This window comes from Camelina sativa, chromosome 14, assembly GCF_000633955.1.
Source record: "Camelina sativa cultivar DH55 chromosome 14, Cs, whole genome shotgun sequence".
NCBI lineage: Eukaryota > Viridiplantae > Streptophyta > Magnoliopsida > Brassicales > Brassicaceae > Camelina > Camelina sativa.
This window is the reverse complement of record NC_025698.1, coordinates 4,881,949-4,899,616: the sequence shown is the minus strand read 5'-3', so window position 1 is coordinate 4,899,616 and position 17,668 is coordinate 4,881,949. Positions and strand designations below refer to the sequence as shown.

At 36.5% G+C, this 17,668-nt stretch overlaps 4 protein-coding genes and 1 pseudogene across 7 annotated transcripts in view; 4 read left to right on the top strand and 1 right to left on the bottom strand.

Annotated features, from left to right (window-relative positions):
• LOC104739718 overlaps positions 1-390 on the top strand; it is a 2,740-nt pseudogene extending 2,350 nt beyond the window's left edge.
• LOC104739719 (ADP-ribosylation factor GTPase-activating protein AGD4) lies at positions 370-8,032 on the top strand. Of its 3 annotated transcripts, XM_010460159.2 has the most exons (20): positions 370-747; positions 836-841; positions 980-1,056; positions 1,399-1,499; positions 2,106-2,176; positions 2,500-2,562; positions 2,687-2,731; positions 2,917-2,982; positions 3,177-3,224; positions 3,314-3,409; positions 3,511-3,552; positions 3,729-3,935; positions 4,360-4,485; positions 5,032-5,247; positions 5,633-5,719; positions 5,808-6,068; positions 6,472-6,593; positions 6,741-6,831; positions 6,979-7,424; positions 7,671-8,032. In XM_010460159.2, coding segments are annotated over exons 3-20 (2,205 nt in total). In that variant the 5' UTR covers positions 370-747; positions 836-841; positions 980-1,054; the 3' UTR covers positions 7,786-8,032. The 3 variants fall into 3 exon arrangements, with proteins under 3 accessions (XP_010458461.1, XP_010458460.1, XP_019091708.1); XM_010460158.2 differs by having other exon boundaries at positions 370-841; XM_019236163.1 differs by lacking the exons at positions 370-747; positions 836-841; positions 980-1,056; ... (2 more) ...; positions 2,500-2,562; positions 2,687-2,731 and having other exon boundaries at positions 2,938-2,982; positions 3,307-3,409.
• LOC104739711 (cytochrome c oxidase assembly factor 5) lies at positions 9,922-11,646 on the top strand. 2 transcript variants are annotated; one of them, XM_010460149.1, is made up of 4 exons: positions 9,922-10,030; positions 10,756-10,829; positions 10,963-11,067; positions 11,292-11,646. In XM_010460149.1, the coding sequence occupies exons 2-4, from the start codon at positions 10,761-10,763 to the stop codon at positions 11,295-11,297; spliced, it is 180 nt and encodes a 59-aa protein (XP_010458451.1). In that variant the 5' UTR covers positions 9,922-10,030; positions 10,756-10,760; the 3' UTR covers positions 11,298-11,646. The 2 variants fall into 2 exon arrangements, with proteins under 2 accessions (XP_010458451.1, XP_010458450.1); XM_010460148.1 differs by having other exon boundaries at positions 9,923-10,030; positions 11,288-11,646.
• LOC104739712 (inactive leucine-rich repeat receptor-like serine/threonine-protein kinase At1g60630) lies at positions 11,624-14,418 on the bottom strand. The gene is made up of 2 exons (XM_010460150.2): positions 12,596-14,418; positions 11,624-12,491 (listed from the first exon to the last, which is right to left on the bottom strand). The coding sequence occupies exons 1-2, from the start codon at positions 13,929-13,931 to the stop codon at positions 11,830-11,832; spliced, it is 1,998 nt and encodes a 665-aa protein (XP_010458452.1). The 5' UTR covers positions 13,932-14,418; the 3' UTR covers positions 11,624-11,829.
• Positions 15,713-17,668, top strand: part of LOC104739710 (eukaryotic translation initiation factor 3 subunit H) — a 9,367-nt gene continuing 7,411 nt past the window's right edge. Inside the window, exons 1-8 of the mRNA XM_010460146.2 lie at positions 15,713-15,930; positions 16,063-16,142; positions 16,318-16,434; positions 16,537-16,640; positions 16,731-16,797; positions 17,067-17,200; positions 17,276-17,324; positions 17,464-17,535. Coding sequence (XP_010458448.1) covers positions 15,921-15,930; positions 16,063-16,142; positions 16,318-16,434; positions 16,537-16,640; positions 16,731-16,797; positions 17,067-17,200; positions 17,276-17,324; positions 17,464-17,535 — 633 coding nt within the window. The 5' untranslated portion in view covers positions 15,713-15,920. The remainder of the gene's footprint in view (positions 15,931-16,062; positions 16,143-16,317; positions 16,435-16,536; positions 16,641-16,730; positions 16,798-17,066; positions 17,201-17,275; positions 17,325-17,463; positions 17,536-17,668) is intronic.

Here is a 17,668-nt window from a genome sequence, read left to right as displayed (position 1 = left end):
CAAGTGTTTGTTAATGCTCCTTCTAAAGCCTCTCTATGGAAATTATTACCTTCTACAAAGGACTTACGCAACCAGATCAAGGTCTGATAGTTCCATTTTTGATGTGTATGTAAAAGAAAAGTTTGGTTTCGGTTAAGTTCTGATCTAGCCGTTATTTTTTTCTGTAATTTAAATATAAGGCTATGGAGGCAGAAGATGAAGAAAAGAGGAAAAAGGTATTGGAAAGAAGAAAGAAGATAGAGTCAAAGGGAAAGAAAGATAAAGAAGACAGAGAATGAGATCAAGTCTATGAGAAAGATGATAGATCGGATTCACATCAGAAAGCAGAAAGCTTTGGAAATCATTTCACATGAAAGGACTTGTTTAGAGGCAATCACATAAGTTTATTGACTTATTATTAATGTAACGTCCAATAAACACTATATTTCAAACAAAAATTCCCATAACAATTAATAATGAACATCATTATGTTTCAAAAGCCCTACCTTGTAACTCAACATTTGTTTAAAAGACACATAAAAATAGGTTTTAAAAATAAAGATACGTAGAAGAGGGGTATATTTGAAAATACGAAAAAGTTGTGGATTCTTCTAGCTAATTTCTAAAAGCAATCACTATCACCATCATTCATCATCACCAACTGAAAAGGCTTCTGGATCTCGCCAGATCCCATCGTCGAACCGAACCGAATCAGACATCCAAATTTCTGGACTCACTTCTCCGGTCAAGTCGAGTCTTCACTCTTTGGTCTCAAAGTTTCTTCCTTTTTTTTTTTTTTTTTTTGGTTTCACCAATGGCGACCTTTATCAATCTCGAGGATTCCCCAATGTTTCAGAAACAGGTACATTGATTGGAACAGCTTTCGTATATTATTTTTGCCTTCTGGATTTCAAAATTCAGTCTTTTTTTTTTTGTATAAATTGTGTGACTTTATCACCTTAATTGTTGTGTTGCGTCTGTTTCTCATTGATTCAATCAGGTTTGTTCATTGGAGGGGACAGCTGATGAGCTTAAAGACCGTTGTCAGAAGCTACACAAAGGTGTTAAGAAGTTCATGTATGTCAAAATCTACCCTTTTCTTTGCTACCTTCTTTAATCTTGTCCTCTCATCTTTCTGTGTGAACATAAATAAGATGTCAAGAACATTTTCTCAAAGTAGAAGTTGGATTTTTTGGTACCATTTTGTCTCTTCTCATTAATTGGCAAATACTGTTTTTCCGTTTTCATGTAAAACTTCGATTGTTGTATGTTGTTGGCTTTATGACTTGCTTTCTTTTCCATTTCAATACATTTTGCCATCGCCTTATTTTGTTGCTACTCCACTTTTGTCATTTGTATCTACGTGGCCAGGCGTGTTATCAGTGCCTGACAGTTTTTGCATTACTTTTATTTTTGTAGGGCAAGTTTGGGAGAGGCATCCAAAGGAGAAAGTGCCTTTGCTGATTGTCTGGAAGCATTTGGTGCTGGACATGATGATCCTATCAGTCTTTCAATTGGAGGTTACTGATTTTGCATCTTTCTTGCTATTATGAGTCTATCTGCTATGATTTACCACTTTATTCCTTTCATGAGTGATAAGTGACTGAGTGATGCAAATATTCTTTGGTGCTATTAAACTATTCAATAAGTAGCACAATTTTAGTATTGAAGTTGAGCCTTACTGTGTTTCTTAGTTATGTAGATCTTATTGGACATCTAGATTAGTCATGGAATAAGTATTGGTAGTGGGAAACAAATAGGAAATTATTCACCTAGGTATGTTAGTTCAAGATTTTTGGAAGCTTTCAGAATCACAGGAGGCACTTCTAGCATGTGGTTACCTTAAAGTGATTTAGTAAAGAATGGGATTTTTAGCTTTCATAGACTATCATGTTTCTTATTATTGATTGTTAACAAGTTAAGTAGATTGATTTTGTTTACTAAGACAGAGTCTACTTAAACCGCTCTTACTTGGCTTATGATATAGTTCTTCTTAGCTTAATACATCATCTAAGTTTATGTTTGTTCTCAGCATTGCCTTTTGTAACCTACATTTTATAATTTCTAAGAACTTAAAATGTCTTGTTTCTAACCTATTTGATTGTTAATCTTTGAAATGACACCAGGTCCAGTTATATCCAAATTCATAAATACTCTTCGAGAGCTTTCTTCTTACAAGGAGTTTCTTTGCTCACAGGTATGCTCACTGTATCTTGTGAACAAATAATAAATGCCAGCAAAGACTAACAGATGCCTATCTTCATTGAGAGCATATTTTTGTTCGGTACTTAAAAGAAGATTTGGTTAGTGTAGTGGTCTTCGTTGATTCAAGGATTCATATCTTGATATTTTTTCTGAAAATATTTGTTTGAGTTACTAACTTACTAATTAACTCTGTGGAAAGGAAAGATGTAAAAGTAGGATAGTTTGTTTAAAATGCCAAATCTGTAGTTGATTTTAGTGCAAATGCCTTAACTCTTTATATAACAGTTGTGGTACTTTATGGGAAAAAATTTCTAGGTGGAGCATGTGTTGCTTGAGAGGTTGATGAACTTTATTAATGTTGATCTACAAGAAGCTAAGGTATTCGTTTTCTCTTCTTAGTCTGACTTTGATCAATAGTTTCTTAGTCTTGCACCACAACTATATATCGACAACTATTCCGGTCACATTCTAATCAACCCTATGCCGTTTCTACCCTTTGTAGGAGTCTCGGCATCGATTTGATAAAGCTGCTCATTCGTACGATCAGGTACTTGGTTATAGAGTCTATAGCTCTCTTAATTTCTTGTGCTTGCAGTTGTACGCACGTTTTCTTCGCCTAATTAAAAAATGTTTTGTAGGTTGGTGTTGCCACCACAAGAATGCACAGAACTTAAACATTGCATGACATTCTTCATCTGAACTGGTGTGATGAGTTTTCTTATCTGCTTGTAGTCGCGTGAGAAGTTTGTGTCTTTAAAGAAGAATACAAAAGGAGAAATTGTTGCAGAGTTGGAAGAGGTAGAACATTTGATTCTTATGTATATCTTTTTGTTTGTTTCTCTTCGTGGCTACTAAGAGAAAGTGAATCCAAAAATCGCGCCTAAGCACATATATAATAAGTAGATGTTGTCGTTTCTTAATATATTTACCATGCGGTGTGCTTTTTTTCCCCAGCATGTTAACTTACCTGTGCCGTCATATTTGAATGACAGGATCTGGAGAACTCAAAGTCAACATTTGAGAAGAGCCGTTTCAATCTAGTATGCTGATTCTAGTAACCGCAGCCATTGTTATTTACTTTCGACATATCTACTTTGAAGTAAATTTTTGCATTGGTTGAAGAATGCAGGTAAATTCATTGATGACTATTGAAGCTAAAAAGAAGTATGAGTTTTTAGAATCCATAAGTGCAATTATGGATGCCCATCTGAGATATTTTAAACTTGTAAGGTCTCTAATTTTCCATTTTGAATCTTTACCATGTAAGACCCGACTAAGTTTGACATTTGTGATTGTGGCCCTTAATTTGATCTCTTTGTGTTTCAGGGATATGACTTGTTGAGTCAACTGGAACCATTTATTCATCAGGTACAAACTTGTACTCAACTTGATGTCTCAATATTTTAGGTGGGCAGGACAAATCGTGAGCTTCTATAGTTTCCAGAGGCAATATGAATTTGCAAATGGGGGATGTTTATTGTTAGGTTAGATACATTGAGGTCTTGAAATCCATTCGTGCTGACTTGTGATTGTTCTTCTTACAGATATTAACATTTGCTCAACAATCAAAAGAACAGTCTAAGATTGAACAAGATCGACTAGCAAGACGCATTCAAGAATTCAGGACACAGTCTGAATTAGACAGCCAACAGCTAGCCGCTAACGCAGAACCCTCTGGTGTTAACGGAAACCGTGTTGGTGGAACCATCCCTTATAAAAATACCGAAACAAGTTTAACAGCAGACAAGGAAGTACGCGTTTCTGATTTCATTCTTGCAAGAATCGAGAGCATTTTATGTTTTACATTTTGTTTCCCATAGCTCTTTTGTGTTTGCTTTGTTCTCATGAAAGTGTTTTTGTGGTGATCGATTGGTTAAGAAAGTTATAAGTGTTTTTTTCTCACCAGAGGGGGATAGGTTAAGGTAGGATATTACTGTTAAGAAGATGGAACAGTCCTTATACTGGATTTAGATGCTTAACTCTTGCTTGTTTCTGTCTTTTACTGTCTGTGTCAGTTACCTTATAGCGCATACAAAAAATTTCCTAACATCTTGTGCGCCAGTGTGATTATACAACATATAGAGACTCGTTTTTTTTAGTTATTATTTGACACTAATATTCCCAGCCCAGCTGAACTTGTTATTGTCTTACAGAGTTCCTTTTTGTACGATGCAGGTAATTAAACAGGGGTATTTATTAAAGCGTTCATCAAGTTTGAGAACTGATTGGAAAAGAAAGTTTTTTGTCCTTGATAGTCATGGTTCTATGTACTATTATAGAAGTAATGGTAATAAATCAATGGTACGTATGCACTCTTTTTCCTGCCTCATTTCCATGAGAGACGTCCATAAGGCCTTTCAAATTTGGTCATTCGTTCTACATGCTAATTGTTACAATTTCTTAAATCTCACTGATTGTTCCATGAATCCTTCATTTCCCCTGAAATGAATAATTCATTTGTTACGAAACAGTACGACAATAAATAATAGAAACAGGTCGAGCAAATGATAAGATTGTTGTATCAGCTTTAAGATTTAACTCTATAATATCTTGTGATAGAAAGTCTCTAAAAATGTAGTGGATATTGAGATAAGTCTATCAGATCATCATCATCAACTGCAGAACATTTTCCTAATTTGGCACGAGAGTATTAACCCTTTATTGAGGTAGTTGCATGCATATTTTACCTGGTACTTCCTCATGTATTGTTTATATCTATATAAGTATAGATTGCAGAACTAGTTTATCTGTCTAACAGTTTAAGCAAGTCCTATACCTCTCTTTATATTATACTCATAGTTTCTGTTTGTTTACAACGGTTGATTCTTTTGCTATTCGTATTCTCAGGGATCTCAGCATCACTATAGTGGTTCATCTGACCATAATACTGGTGTATTTGGTCGATTCCGTGCAAGACATAACCGATCAGGTTCGCTCACTGAGGGCAGCTTAGGCTGTAATACTATCGATCTTCGCACTTCTTTGATAAAACTAGACGCAGAAGACATGGATCTTCGGCTCTGTTTCAGAATTATTTCTCCTCAAAAAACTTACACACTTCAGGTACCCAGTTTACTCGCCATAGGGCTAGGTTGCAAGTCACAGGGCATACATAATACTGTTTTTTTGTTTTGTTGGGTTCCTCCAAATTCATTATATGAAACACAGAGCTGTGCTCTTTATATATTCTTTCAAAGTGTATACTAGACCCCAGTCCTTACCTTGCAGACAACCTACATGGACCCTCGTAGCAAGTGTATCGTTGATTCATGTCAATCTTACTTTCTTTTTGCTTTTTTGATTTCCCCTTAAAATTCGGTTGGTTTTAGCGCTGATATATCTAGTTGGTGCTGTTCAGTCATAGATATAGTCTCTTTATCCTGGTTCATTCTTCTTTTCCTAATCTAAGTACTTCAGAATCGTAACAGCACTTATCTTACCTTACCAGGCTGAAAATGGAGCAGATAGGATGGACTGGGTAAATAAGATCACTACAGCTATAGGGACGCTTCTCAATTCTCATTTTCTACAACAGGTTGACACAATGAGCCTCTGGCTTCTCTTTCATTTACACAACTGAATTGATATCAAAGCCTTATTGCTAATACAGAACATTTTTGCAGTCACCAGTGCGATACTTGGATAGAGACAACACTAGTTCTGTTCCTGCTAATGCTGTCGTCTCCGGGGATCAAATTCGACTTAATGATGCAAAAGGAAATATTGGGGATGATGTCTCTACAATACTCAGAGGAATTCCTGGCAATAATGCATGTGCAGAGTGCAATGCTCCCGAGCCAGATTGGGCTTCACTTAACCTTGGAGTTTTGTTGTGCATTCAATGCTCTGGTGTTCACAGGAATCTCGGGGTTCATATATCCAAGGTATGAAGTATGAACTATTCCTAGAACAATTTTTGGAACACTCGTTAGCCTCTACCCCTATTATATTAGTTAGCCCTCCTGCCTTAACTCTTGGTACCTAGACACTTTGAATCAAGGCTTGCTTGTAATTTCCGTTGTATTAGCTAGTCTTATACCACGTCGGTAAATTCTATCTCTTCGTCAGCCAGAATTTGTAGAACTCAATGTGGTATTCTGAAGTTTCTAAGTAAAATTGACCCCACCAGGGTTTGGATTTGTTGCAAAAGTCAACATCACTGTAGTTATATAACACTAGGAGGGGTCAAGTATCCGGATAAAGTTGGGTCATGGATGTTTCTTTGGTGGGCCTCTAAGTGCTATATCTCGAAGCTGAGTCACAAATGTTTTACCCCACAAATTGCAGGTGAGGTCCCTTTCATTGGATGTGAAAGTGTGGGAGCCAACCATCTTGGACTTATTCCGAAATTTGGGTAATGCATACTGTAACTCACTGTGGGAGGGACTACTTCACCATGAAAATGACGGGTATGATTTCTAACGATAAATATTTGGTTTGTATTCCAAGTATAAACAAATGATCAAAACACTGTATCTTCCAACCGTCTCCTGAACCATAAATCATGCATGTAACTGTTGAGATACATCATGATAAACAGTGTTGACTTTTTGCAGTGAGGAAGGATCAACTTTGTCGCGTGCTTCAATTTCAAAACCACGTCCAGAAGATTCCTTTAGTGTGAAGGAGAAATACATCTTAGGAAAGGTATGGCATTAGTTCTTTCCTTTAGATGTCCAAGTCTTGAAATCTATCTTCACGGTCACAAGGAGTAAATTAGATTATGCTTTGTGAAAAGGCAAAGATGCAAAAAGCAACAACTAAACCCGATTGATGTTTTGTGGTTTTCGTCAGTACCTGGAGAAAGCATTAGTCATCAAAGATGAAAGCGAAGCAAACCCTTCTGCTGCGAGTAGAATTTGGGAAGCTGTTCAAAGCAGAAATATACGAGAAATCTATCGACTGATAGTAACTGCTGGGGATGTGAATATCATCAATACGAAGTTCGATGATATAACTGATATCGATGCGTATCACCATGTTGATGCAGCAGATAAATCAGTAAAGAAAAGACATGACCCAACTGTCTGTCTGAGAATCAAAGAATCCAACGAACCAGGAAACTGTCTTCAAGGCTGTTCCTTGCTCCATGTGGCTTGTCACATTGGTGACTCTGTCTTGCTTGAACTGTTGTTACAGTTTGGTGCTGACCTAAACCTGAGAGATTATCATGGAAGGACTCCGTTACACCATTGCATATCATCAAGGAACCACAAATTTGCAAAGATTCTACTGCGAAGGTACATTTTCACATTTCAGAAAGGCACTCTTCAATGGTTTACGTTATATTTTTGGATCGAACGAATATTAGGACTTAGGAGACTCAAACTAAAACCTCCTAGTTAGTTCCGCATACCGTTGATTGATTCCACTGCTCTGTTTCTTTGGAGCTTGGCTCCTCCATTGCATTTTTCTTGAATAAGTCCTTAGATAAGGAAACAAAATGGTTGTTAATATTTTCTTTATATTTGTTTGTGTAAACGCAGAGGAGCACGTCCATCGATAGAGGATGATGGAGGGCTAAGCGTGCTGGAAAGAGCGATGGAAATGGGAGCCATAACGGATGAAGAGCTCTTTCTTCTCTTAGCCGAGTGCGCATAAACAACACTGCACAGCTTAGAATTGCCTTACGAAGACCATAAAATGCAAAATCATGCAACGACAGGGTGGTGGTACAAGGTCAAGCTACTACAATTCCGCAAAATCATGGTCACACAGATATGACCACCTATGTAATGTCAGTTACCACATTTTTTTTTTTTCAATTGTCGCTTTTGCGTTTGCATTTGAGTTTACGTGTAAAAAGTAATTTTACTTTATTCCAATTCATTTTATATGCTTTTGCCGATTGATAAAAAAAAAAAAACAAAGTTACAAATATTTGCTTAGATAAAAGTGGATACAATTGGAAAAAGTTGCGTTGAATTGTGATTTTGTATAAATATTTTGGTAAAAAAATCATCATTAAGAAAGATAAGATATTGTGATTAACATTTTCGATTAGATTTTATTACATTTATTCCATCCAAGTATTTATATATAGTCAAATGGCAAATGATTAATTACGCAAATCTTACAAATAAGTTTAGAACAAAAAAAATGGACTTAAGGTTTTGTAGTGTACACTATTTGACAAAAAAATTATAGACTCGAGGATTCTTACTGTAGACTTCAGCATAACAAAAATAAATCAAAGCATTGTACTCAAACTTCAAAGATTTAAAGAGCAAATAATCAAACTTTTGGAAATCAAAACAGAAATATCATCGATATCTATTGTTTGGCAAAAACAAAACAGAAATATCATCCCAAAATAGTAGATCATAGTTGAAAACATGTAGAAAATGTAGATTTTCTTCTTATTATATAAAACAGAAAAATGTAATCCAAAAGTCATGATTTATAGTTAAAAGTTTGGAGTTTTTTACAAGATAATGAAATTTTTGACAACTTCGACTGACTAAGTCCGAGTTGAGTCCGATAATGAATCTTAACTATAAACTAGGACAGCAAGAGTCAATATTTTCTTTTGAAAAGTTATTTTGTTTGAGATAATATTTATTTTAATATTATAATTGTTTGGTAAATCTATATAGATCTTTTTGAATACTAATTATTTCAGATTATTATAGTATTTTAATTTGTTTGGTGCATATTACAGTTTTATATTGTTTGTTTGTTGTATTTGCATCATTATTTTGTGAAATATTTTGAAGTAGTAATTATTATATTGTAATTGTGAGAATTATATTGTAATTGTGAGCAAATAAAATTTATTAATTTATCAACAACATAAATTTAGTTTTACCAACCCGCCAATGTGAAAAATTAAAAATTAAAACATACATTTTTCTTCATAGTTTGAGCAATATATTTTTGTTTTTAAAAATTCAGATCACAATATATGTAAATTTTTTTATTAACCATAAGTATTATATTATAATTCAAAACAATTTGTAAATAAAAATAAAAGAAATATGATAGGAGAATCATAATTTAAAATCTTAACAAAATCTTCGAAATCTAGTTATTAAAAATAATCATATTGTCTATTTGTATATAAAATTTTAGTTTTTGATTGGTTTATATTTGAAAAACTTATTTAGTAACTTTTGTCTATAATTAATTAGAGAGAGTAATTTTTTTTTGAAAATTATTAATTATTTAAAACAATGACATGACAATATAATTTTCTACGCTTTACAAGATTAGATTCATATTTGTACTTTTCAATTAACATAATAGGATATGCCATAAAAACACTAAAAAAAAAAAATAAGATGCACAAAACCTGAATTAGTTTCTTAAACATTATTATTAATATGAAAAAATAATTCAAAAGAGTCATATCCAACTTAGCTAAGATAAGGATAGTGTGGTTAACATTTTTGATTAGATTTTAAAATATTGCATCCAAATATATATATATATATATATATGTATTTTCAAATAGCAAATAATTAATTAGCAAATCTTACAAATAAAAAATTAGAACAAAAAATGTACTTAAAAAATATTAATAATACAGATATGGCATCACTATGTGAATATCATCAATACGAATAATAAAATTGATTATATAATTGAGAAGGAGATACATACATATGCACTAAACCGGAAGAGAGCTGAAAGATAATTTTGTCTTAAACCCGAATCCGATCAAACCGATTATTCGGTTGATGATCGGTTATTTGAAATTGCTAAACCGAACCAAAATTGAGTTGACCGATGTGCAAAGAGCCACGCTATTCCCCAACCGCAGAGGCCGCCAAATTGTGAAGAAAACCACACCCTTTCGCAAAACCTCTTCGTCGACGTTGAATCCGTTTCTTACCCTCCGTCGCCGGTAAGTCGGAAACCCTCAATCTTTCTTTAGATCCTGTCTTGTCTTTCTCCGGGATTGTTTATTTTCTTTAAGCTCTTGATCATAATTACTCGCGGAAAATGGGAACAAAGGAATCATTTTTTTAATATTTTTCCTAAACTCTGAGTAAAAGAGAGATTTTAGGATTCATCAAAGGTTAAGATTATTAGAAAGTGTAGTTCTTTGGATTCGTCATGATCATCAAAGGAAAAAGGAAGGATTTTTTTATGTTTATTTGTATCCTCCATTATTCGAGTTCAGATCGGAATGGGACTTTTTAGACTGTTCCCCAATAGGCAGTAGTAGCTAAGCTTTTATTATTTTGTGAAGCTCAACTGCAATTTGTTAGTTTTGAGTTCGATGCTTTGACTTGATAATGGTGGTGATTTCTAGTAAGTGGAACCACTCATAGACATAGTTACCATATATGTGCAGTTGTTCGTGTGTTTGGAGGGATTTTCAGATTATGTGTAGTTGTTGATTTTTCTCACAACACTCCCTTGAGGCTCTGTGATTAATCATTGCATTACCTTGATTACTCATTTGTTAAGAACATGCTCTGATGGATCGGTTTGCCTTTTTGGTTGGATTTGAGGACTATGTTTTTGTTTGCATTTGTTGATTGTTACTGTAGATCCTTGAGACTCTGCTGTTAAGCATCACAATAATTCTGATGTATTGGTTGCCTTTTTTTGCATAATGAACAGTTGAGATGGCGAAGTCTTGTAAGGGTCTTGCTGAAGAGCTTGTGAAGTGTCTCAGTGACTCGATCTGTGTCAAGGTAGTATGAAATATGTCTGAACATATATGAAGAGACACTGGCTTTTTTACAAAATTCTAGTTAGTGTAGTATTACATTACCTGCTTAGCTAATTACCAATTTACTTCATTCTGTATTTCTGTTTTTGGTGTAGGACGAGAAACGGTCAATTCGGGACTGCGCTGGTGAAAAAAGCCCATGTATACCGAGTGAGTGTGTTGGTTTAAGGGAAACCTACTTCAATTGTAAAAGAGGACAGGTATGTTTTGCTTTCATTAGCCTCAATTTGTAATGATAATGTCATTTTGCAATCCTGCATGATGTTTAAAGATTAGAAGCCACAGTCCAAATGTATAAGAATAAGCATGCTTGCGAATACTTAGAGAGTATTACATTCAACCATTAGAGAAACAATTGTAAAGCATAGATTATTAATTCTTGAACTGATGATGTATTGGACATTATTGTGTTTTCTCTAGGTAGACATGAGAGCCAGGATTCGAGGAAACAAAGGCTACTAACAAAAGAGATAAATATCGGAGACTGAGCACCTGCTTGCTCGATATCACATTTTCAATTTGTTATTTTTGTGTTCCTTTTTTTGTATCAATCCCTTTGATTTCTATTAGTTGCAGCACAATATGAAGGGGCAAGGCAGAGTGTCTTACCAACTTAGTTTCTTGCCATGTCATGATGTCAATATCAAGTTAGGCTTGTTCCTATACTCAACTTGATTTCTTTTGCTCTTTAAAGTTGTAATACATGGGACCAGATGCTATTGAATCTCATTGTGTAGCTTAAAGAAAGAGTAAGAATGAAAACAAAGATTCTTCCGATTCTTCCAATTACTCAATGGCCACATTTCAAATTGACCAAGTCAACATATCTTATGCAAGTCCTACAAGGTCGATGAATCAAAATGGCGTTACAAAAGAAAAAGAAGCTTTACACTATGAACCCTACTTCAAGAATCACACGAGTCATTCTACGAAAGCAATGAAGAAGGCCCAGCCAGTTTTCTCTAAATGCTCACTTGATCATCCCTTGGCAAGCTCTGAACGGTATCCGACCATCTCCCTGGCGAATGCTCGCTACTGTTAGACGAGAATGGTGCTTCGGCCCTTGCATCCCTCACCATTTTCAGCACCTCTCTCATCACAGGCCTGTTTTCTGGTTGAATGGTCACGCAAACCGTTGCAATACTTAAAAGTGCCTGAAGTTTCTCCTCTGATGCTTCGTTGCCTGAAGAAGTCGGTTCCTCGCCTGATTCAGTCTCTTCCTCTCTCACTGCACGCACCCATCTAGAGATATCTGACCCGTATTCTTGAACAAGGTCCTGGAACGGTGTTCTACCTGTTAGAAGCTCAAGAAGAAGAACCCCGAAGCTATAGACATCAGCTGGCTGTGTAGAGGCTTTCCTTGGGTCTCTGCACTCTGGAGCTTTGTAAAAGAGAGAGACTGCGCTTGTTTCTTCAACCGAGTCAGGGTCATGGAGAGTGCTGAGGCCATAATCCGTGAGGCAAGACTCGAAATCAGGACCTAACAAGACATTGGACGATTTCAAGTTCCCATGTGTCAGGCCAGGATTCTGATGAATGTAGAGCAGAGCAGAGGCCAAGTCCTCGGCTATTTTCAAGCATGAAGTCCAGTGAAGAGGTTTCCCACTTCCAGAAGCCCTAGTTCCTGCAAACAAACACACACAATGAAGCTGGCGAATGTATCCAAGTTTCTATCCAAACAATCAAATCTCTGCATTAAAGGTGTATATACAGCCATCAGATACTTACCGTGAATAAGAGTGAAGAGACTGCCATTGGGGAAGTAATCGTACACGAGCAAGCGTTCTTCTTTGGCTTGGAAATAGGCTCTGAGAGGCACCAGGTTCGGGTGTTTGAGTTGTCCCAGGATCTCAACATGTCTCTTGAACTCCTCCATGCGAGGATACCTAGCGTTCTTGAGCCTCTTCACAGTAACAATGAACCCAGACTCCATCACAGCCTTGTAAGTGCTCCCCAATGTACCTCTTCCCAGCGTCTCAGCCGAAGCTTTAAGCAGATCTTCCATAGTATATCTCACCACCGTCTCACCTGAATCATGAGTCCCGAGGAAAACTAGAGTTCCCACTGCTCCTTCTTCTCCTCTTTCCCATGAGAAACCTCTGTCTTTCCTCTCAACGTCTCTCTCTGCCTCCGCAGATGTAGTAGCTCCTTCTCCTTCAGCTATACCTTTGCCTTTCCTATCTTCCCTCGGCGCTTCGCTCCGTCGCTTCCGCCGCCAGCAAACGATAAGCAGCGTCAACAGGAAGATGAGGATTAGTACTCCGCCGACGACACTTCCGGCTATAATCCCGATTAGCTTCGCTTTGTTCTTCTTCGACTTAGGTGTCGGCGTTGGTTTCCCAGACGGCGCAGGCGAGATTACGCATGGATTTTGAATCTGATCGCCGCAAAGAGCGACGTTTCCGGTAAACGAAGACTCATCGAACTGCTTCAAAGCACGTGTCGGTGGAATCTGACCGGAGAGGTGATTGTTAGATACATTGAAGTATCTGAGACTCGTCTGGTTAAGAGGAGGGATTGAACCAATGAAGAGATTGTCCTGAACATTGAGCGTGTAGAGCCGAGAGAGACGGAGTAACGAGCTAGGGATTCGACCGGACAATCTGTTACCGGAGAGTACAATGGTTTTCAAACGGTGAAGAGAGGTGAGTGACTCCGGGAACTGGCCGGAGAAGTTGTTGTCGTTGAGAAAAACCGATTTGAGATTGACTAAACCGGAGAGATCAGGGATTGAACCGGAGAGAGAGTTGGATTTGAAACTAAGAACCCTAAGTTGATCCAATTGGTTCAAACTCTTGTCGTCGAGTGAGCCGGTGAGATTCAAAAACTCAAGAACAAGTTTGGAGACTCTTCCGTTCATACATTCTCTAACACCTTGCCAGTTGCAGAGATCTGTTCCTCGCCATGGAATCGAATTAGAAGGATCGATTGAAGATTTCAAGGTGAGTAGAGCTTGGACGTCGCTAGATCTCGCCGGAGTAACTAAAGAGAAGAATGCTACTGTAAATGCAAAGACTACTAGTAACAACGACGACGTCATCGATGATGAAGAAGAAGAAGCCATTGAATCAATGAAATCGAAAGAGTGAGTTGTATATTCTCCGTCCTTAAAGCTCTCAGAAATGATTGATACAGCTCGAAATCGAGGATTCCATTAAAGAAGAAAAGCTGTGCCCATGAATCTCTCGTCAAAGCTATCACTTTCCATTTTTAGTCACTTTCCAGATCTGCCCCATTAAGCTAAATCATCTCGATCGAAGTAAAAAAGGAAAGTTCAAAAAAAAAGAGAAGAAGCTCTGCTTATTAATGGTGGAAGGAAGTAACTCGTCTGGTTGTGAGTATGAGCAAGAAGAAGAAGTATTAAATTTTTCTCTCTCAGTTCTCACTTACTTTCTGAGTATCTTTACTCGAAGTTTTTGGTCGAGGAAGATGTCATCACGTGAAGCCATGCTTCAAAAACGTAACTTTTTTTTTGTTGTCTCTCTCTCTCTCACACTCACTCACTCACTCTGCCTTCTTCAATGCATTCATGAATATAAGCAGTATTATTATTATATAAATCATTAATAAATTAGTTTTATGAAGGAGAGACGAAGGAGAAGGAAATAAAAAAGAGAACGAAGAAATAATAAATCAGGTAAAGTTTTTTGTCTTTATTGTTATCGTTGTTATTACTTTGCCAAGGAGGAGGATTCAGAGACAGATAGATTTTGGGGCCAAGTGGGTAGTTGTTGTTGTTGTTACTGCTGTTTGAGAAATATTTATATAATTGGTGTTGAACTGTTGTGGTATGGAGCAGAAGCAATGTGGTAGGCTGTGTGAATTAATTTTGTAGAGATAATAATTTAGAGTAAAGAGAGACATTGTATTTCAATTTTATTCAATTCATGTCTGGTTCATCTTGCCTCTCTCTACCCAATTATTGGGACTTGCTTTATTTGAAAATTTGATTCCTACCTCTCTTTTTTCTTGTTGAACCTTCACATGATTTTATAATATTAGGAGTAGTAAGGATTGGATTTTTGCTTGGGAAGAAATTTAACATTCATGGACCATGGTTGGTATTCAATTTTGGTTTTAAAGCTAACAAAAAAACGAGGATGTTGAAGTGTTATTAAATTACGAATTTATTAGTTTGCTTAGCTTAAGCGTGATGAAAAATGTAATAAAGAAGAAGAAAGAGAGGTGTGAATTGAGTTCACGTAAAGGCTGAGTTTAAAATAGTATATTTAAAACCAGCAGCGGTCCACCAGTCAGTCCAACACCTAAAGAGACTGCAGTCATTAAATTGGCTTCCCATCAAATATTTGTTGACTTCATTGACCTTCACCAGTTCCATCGTCATGATTCATGAAGTTTGAGTCCATCCATAATACTAAACTACATGACATTTAAATACGATTTTTTTTTTTACATTTTCATACGGTCGTTTCTCTTTCTCTACAATTTGCCGTATATTTAGGACATTGTTGATTTTCTTACTGGACTAATGAGAACCGACCATGTATGTCTTTTAGACTTTTTTTCTATTGTTTGTTTATTCAAATTTCAAAGTCAAAGATAAGACTTCGAATTAGTCCTCATTCTCGATTAAACCCTAATAAAACCAGATGGGATTTGGAGGGAAAAATTCTAAAAAAGTTTTGGATTCTTGTTGATTTCATTGACCTTCAGTATATATCATGGGCCTTTAACATAATAGAAAATAGATCTTGGCCTTTTTACAAGAGAAAAGCATTATTGGTCCATGGGCCGTGGGTGGTCAATCCTCATCATATAATCTGAAAACATTTAGGGTCATTCAGCAAGTATCTCAATTTTGAGGGCTGTTTTTGCGATTTTTGTTGAGTAACTTTTTTTCTTTTTTTTTTTTTTGTTTTGCGAATCCTCCACGAGAAGAAGCCCTATCAAACACATAAAGCGCTTTGTTTTTTTTCTCTCTCTAGCAAATCTCCGCAGCCGGCAAAACAAATATCACATCGTTAGGGTTTCACGGCGGGGAATCAAAAGTTCCTGAACTACGAAGCTTCACTATCCACCAAAGACTATTTCAATGGCAACCAGTGAGTACACTTTCGCCTAATCCGTTCTTCACTTACACATTAGAATCTACGCTAGCTCAAAATTTTCTCGTCTGTGTTTGACGATTTCTGTTTTATGTCTTGCTGAGTTGATTCCGTGGTTTGTTTCTGCAGTGGCTAGGTCGTTTCTGCAAGCGATATCGAAGGATGAGGTTGTAGCTCCTCCGCTTAGAGTTGTTCAGATCGAAGGATTGGTAACCGTCTTCCTACTGTTTCTCTGATTTTATGAATTTTTTAGGGTTGATTTAAGAGTTTGCTACGGTGTGATTGGTCTCGTTATGTTCCCATTCCTTTTATATATTTAGAATTCCGATTATTATTTGATGGAAGTTGTGATGATGAGGAGGATTTTGTATGTTGATGTGATAGGCTGTGCTAAAGATAATCAAACACTGCAAGGAGTTTGCACCGACCCTTGTCACTGGACAGCTTCTTGGGCTTGATGTTGGTAGCGTCCTTGAAGTTACCAATTGTTTTCCTTTCCCGGTCTGTTGAAGAATTTTACACTCATTTTCTAAGGATTTAAGAGCTTGTCCATGATTGATGTACATGTGACTTACCTGCAATTTGTATCTTGAACGAGGACAGGTCAGGGATGATGAAGAAGAAATTGAAGCTGATGGTGCGAATTATCAGCTTGAGATGATGAGATGTCTGAGGGAGGTTAATGTTGACAACAACACTGTTGGGTGGTAGGTTTTTTTTTAATGTCATCAGTTTGTGTTCACTTGTTTAATATTCTTTTGTGAATGTATATAAGATCTGCTTTAATTTTGTTTCAGGTATCAATCTACAGTTCTTGGTTCTTATCAGACCGTGGAACTCATTGAGACCTTCATGAATTACCAGGTACTTGCCAAGATCATGTCTACCATGTGAAAATAACATTCTAGATTTTGGATTTGATCTATTCATATGGTTTGCTGGAAAGTTATATTATATGTATAGCATGGCCACTCTAGTGTACAGTAGGGGCATCTATTCTGGTGTAAAAGTTGATTGAAAAGAGTAAACTGGAACATGAAAATATATGCGGAGACTTTTGTCCCCAACTCTGTTACAATTCCTTTGCAAAATCAAGATATGAACTTTAACAAATTATTCTTCTCCATCTACAGGAGAACATCAAGAGGTGTGTGTGCATCATATATGATCCCTCTAAAGCTGACCTAGGTGTCTTAGCTTTGAAGGCGCTGAAGCTTTCAGATTCGTTTATGGAGTTGTACCGAGGTGGAAACTTCACTGGCGAAAAGTATGCATCTTGATCCATCTAGGTTTCTTAAACCACATTAGATAGTTGTAATGTATTATTTACTCTCTTTGTTAGGTTGAGAGAGAAGAATTTCTCCTGGATGGGTATTTTTGAAGAAATACCTGTAAGTCTCTAGCTCTCTACTATGTTGAAGCCTTACCAACTAATCTTTTTGACGTAAATACTAAATAGGTTGGAACTGTTCCTGATTATATGTTCCTCTGACAAAAAAAATTGGTTTCAATGTTACTTTCTTTTAACAGATCAAGGTTTCAAACTCTGCACTTGTCAGTGCCTTCATGACCGAACTGGAGACTGATACACCTGTCTCACAGGTACAGTACTAGAATCTGGATAGTGTTTCTCGCATGCTGTGTCAGTATTCCAGATTTTGACTCGTAATACTACTGTATTTTCTCTTTTCTAGGGCGATTATGATCGTCTACACTCATCAACCACTCCTTTCCT